The 3784-nt window shown below is 48.9% G+C and overlaps 1 protein-coding gene across 1 annotated transcript; it reads right to left on the bottom strand.

Moving 5' to 3' along the window:
• Positions 1-1871: 1871 nt before the first annotated feature.
• On the bottom strand, positions 1872-3451 carry LOC148266669 (uncharacterized). Its single transcript, XM_088214655.1, has 2 exons — positions 2973-3451; positions 1872-2538 (listed from the first exon to the last, which is right to left on the bottom strand). The coding sequence occupies exons 1-2, from the start codon at positions 3442-3444 to the stop codon at positions 2378-2380; spliced, it is 633 nt and encodes a 210-aa protein (XP_088070781.1). The 5' UTR covers positions 3445-3451; the 3' UTR covers positions 1872-2377.
• Positions 3452-3784: the final 333 nt, after the last annotated feature.

The raw sequence follows: 3784 nt of genomic DNA, 5'->3' as shown, positions 1-3784 counted from the left end.
TTGAAGGGGGTGACTTTAAGGAACACCCGGTCGCCTTTCTCAAAGGCCAGGTCCCTTCTCCGGGTATCGGCATAACTCTTCTGCCTACTCTGAGCTGTCTGGATGTTCTTCTTGATCTTAACTATCTTGGACGTGGTTTCTTCTACCAAATCCGGGCCAAACAATCTTCTATCGCCCACTTCCTCCCAACAGATCGGCGACCTGCACGGACGCCCGTATAGCGCCTCGTATGGGGCCATGCCGATGTTTGCTTGGTAGTTGTTGTTGTAAGCAAACTCTATCAGGGGTAGGTGGTCGTCCCAATGGCCCCCGGAGTCAAGGACACAAGCTCGGAGCATATCCTCCAGTGTATGAATTGTCCTCTCTGATTGTCCATCGGTTTGGGGGTGGAAGGCAGTACTAAGAGACAGCTTTGTTCCCATAGCTTGCTGGAAACTATTCCAAAACCGAGAAGTGAATCTGGGATCCCTGTCGGATACCACTGTTACTGGAACTCCATGTAGTCTGACTACCTCCCGGATATACATTCTTGCCAACTTGTCCAAGGGATCAGTCATTTTGATGGCCAGGAAGTGGGAAGACTTAGTGAGTCGGTCAACAATTACCCATATAGCATCATGTCCCGATCGTGCCTTGGGTAGTCCCGATACGAAGTCCATGGTGATATGTTCCCACTTCCACTCTGGAATCGGTAAAGGCTGAAGTAACCCGCCCGGGATGTTCTGCTTTGACCTGCTGACATACCAAGCATTTAGATACAAAGTCGGCTATATCTCTCTTCATCCCATTCCACCAGAACCGAGGTCGCATAGTTTGGTACATTTTCGTACTTCCTGGATGCATGGCGAACCTTGAACTATGGGACTCTGTCATGATGTCTCTTCTTAACTCACTGTCGTCTGGGACACACACTCTGTCCCTGAAACGAATCAATCCGTCGGCGGAGATCTGAAATTCTGAGTTCACTCCCTGTTCTGCATCCTTCTTGCGGGTTACTAGGGCGGGGTCGATTGACTGGGCTTCCTTTATTCTTTGGATTAACTCGGGTTGGACTGCTAGATGGCTCAAACATGTGGCCCTCTTTAGATCTCGCAGTCGAACCTGCTGCGTGGCCCCAATGGACCTGCATTCTGAAACCATCAGATGGGTCAAGGTGCCTGCACTTTTCCTGCTGAGGGCATCGGCTACTACGTTGCCCTTACCTGGATGGTATAGGATGTCACAATCATAGTCCTTGAGGAGTTCCATCCACCTTCTCTGACGCATGTTGAGATCCTTCTGAGTGAAGATGTGCTTCAAACTCTTATGATCGGTGTAGATCTGAAAGGTCTCTCCATTCAAATAATGGCGCCAGATTTTCAGGGCGTGTATGATTGCGGCAAGCTCCAAGTCATGGGTAGGATAGTTCTTCTCATGATTCTTTAGTTGTCTAGACCCATATGCTATAACATTTCCATGCTGCATCAGGACACAACCCAGACCCAGATAGGAGGCATCGCTATAAACTGTATACCCTCCTGATCCACTCGGTAGAGCCAGCACGGGTGCAATAGTCAGTCGCTTCTTCAATTCTGAAAAACTCCTTTCGCAGTTCTCATTCCAATCAAACCTTGCATTCTTCTTTATGAGTCGGGTTAGAGGAGCCGCTAGACTGAAGAACCCTTCGACAAACCGGCGGTAATAACCTGCCATCCCTAGGAAACTGCGAATTTCCTTAACTGTTGTCAGCTTTTCCCAACCAAGTACCGCTTCAACCTTTTCGGGGTTCACTGACACCCCTTCCTTCGATATAACATGTCCTAGGAAAGCAGTTTGCTCGAGCCAAAATCCACACTTGCTCAACTTTGCATACAACTTCTTTTCCCCTGAGTACCTGTAGGACTTGGGCAAGATGACGAGCATGTTCTTCTCTACTTTTTGAGTAGACTAAGATATCATCGATGAACACGATGATAAATTGATCCAAGAACTCTCTGAAGATTCTGTTCATTAGATCCATAAAGATGGCCGGGGCGTTGGTTAGCCCAAACGGCATAACCAGGAACTCGTAGTGTCCGTACCTGGTTCAGAATGCCGTCTTGGGGATATCCTCTGCTCTTACCTTTACCTGATGGTAACCTGATAGTAGATCTATTTTAGAAAAGATCTGTGCACCCTGCAACTGATCGAAAAGGTCATCAATCCGAGGAAGAGGATATTTGTTCTTGATTGTTACCTTGTTTATCCTTCTGTAATCAATGCACAGTCTTAACGTTCCATCTCCCTTCCTTGCAAAAGTAACCCCGGCACCCCATGGGGAAACACTGTGCCTAATGAAGCCACTGTCTTGTAGCTCAGTGATCTGTTTCCTTAGTTCTTCCATCTCGATGCGACTCATTCAGTAAAGAGCTACTGAGATGGGCTGGGTACCTGGCTGTAAGTTTATGGTGAACTCGACCTCCCTGTCCCTTGGTAGACCGGGCAGTTCATCCGGAAATACGTCTGGAAAGTCTCGGACTACTGGAATCTCTTGGATACAAACTTCTTTCTTGGGTTTACCTAGTTAGAGAAAATACAAGATTAAGGCACTGGAAATCAAGAAAAACTTGCCATTTGGGAAATCAGTACTGAATAATTTTATTAACTTGTAAAAGACTCCTCGTTGGGAGGATTAAATACAATCTTTTTGTTAAAGCAGTCTATGGTGGCGTGATACGCCGCTAGCCAATCCATTCCTAGGATTACATCAAAATCTCTCGTGTCTAAACCTATTAGGTCTACCCTCAATTCCCTATCTGCTATCTCCACGGCACATGCCCTGTAGACAACCTCTCCTAGCAATGTCTCCCCCCCAGCGGTAGATACAAGCAATAATGAATCAAGTCTATCAGGTGATACACAAATTTTGGAAGCAAGAACATGTGAAATAAAAGAATGTGATGCACCAGTATCAAACAAAACATGAGCAATATGGCCAGAGATAGTATACATACCATGTACCACGTCCGGGTCTGCGTCGGCATCCTTCTGGGTAAGGTTGTAAACTCTGCCCTGGATTGGAGGCCTTCTCTGATTCTGGTTCCTGGGGCATTCCCTTGCATAGTGCTGGGCACTGCCGCATATGCGACAGGTGTCGTTGAGGCGGTAGCAGGGTCGGTCCCCGTGATCCCTGCCGCAGTACTGGCAGATCTTCCCACGTGCTGCCCTCGTAGCCTGAGGAGGGGCCTGGACGGCAGGTCTGGGCCTCTTACTGGGTTGGACAGGCATGATAAGTGCTGGCCTGCGGAGCGGGGTTGAGAGTCGGGAACTTCCCGCTAGCTGAGGGCGGGTGTCAAAGCTTCTTTCTATGATCTGCGCCTTAGCCAAGACTGCCGAATACGTCTCGAGCTCCATCACGAGTAAGTGCCGTCTGATCTCCGGGCGGAGACCCCACTGGAATTTCCGGGCCTTTCGGCCCTCATCCATCAATGTCTCCGGGGCGTGTCGGCCGCGCTCCAGGAACTTACGAGCATAGTCCGACACTGTCATATTTCCCTGGACCAATTGAGCAAACTCCATTTCCTTTAGATGTTGGATGTGTTTAGGGAGATACTACGCATGGAAGGCCGCCAGGAACTGCTCCCAAGTAACTGGTGTAGGCAGGGTGGCCCGCTTGAGCTCCCACCAGCGTACTGCTTCCCCTACCAACATGTAGGAGGCAATGGCAGCCCTCTGCTCAGGAACTACTCCCAAGGTCTCGAAGGCTCTCTCAGTCTCTGCCAGCCAATATTGGGCCTCTTCAAAAGAGGATCCCCCTGCAAAAGTA

This window comes from Carica papaya, chromosome 3 (genome assembly GCF_054855325.1).
Source record: "Carica papaya isolate Zhongbai chromosome 3, ASM5485532v1, whole genome shotgun sequence".
Lineage (NCBI taxonomy): Eukaryota > Viridiplantae > Streptophyta > Magnoliopsida > Brassicales > Caricaceae > Carica > Carica papaya.
Note: the sequence above shows the minus strand (reverse complement) of the source record. Positions and strands in the feature narration are given on the sequence as shown.

Coding starts and splice junctions, on each gene's coding strand:
- LOC148266669 (XM_088214655.1), bottom strand. CDS start 3,444: ATGGATGAGGGCCGAAAGGCCCGGAAATTCCAGTGGGGTCTCCGCCCG. Junction 2,539..2,972: donor AGACCCGGACGTGGTACATG/GTATGTATACTA, acceptor TTCTCTAACTAG/GTAAACCCAAGAAAGAAGTT.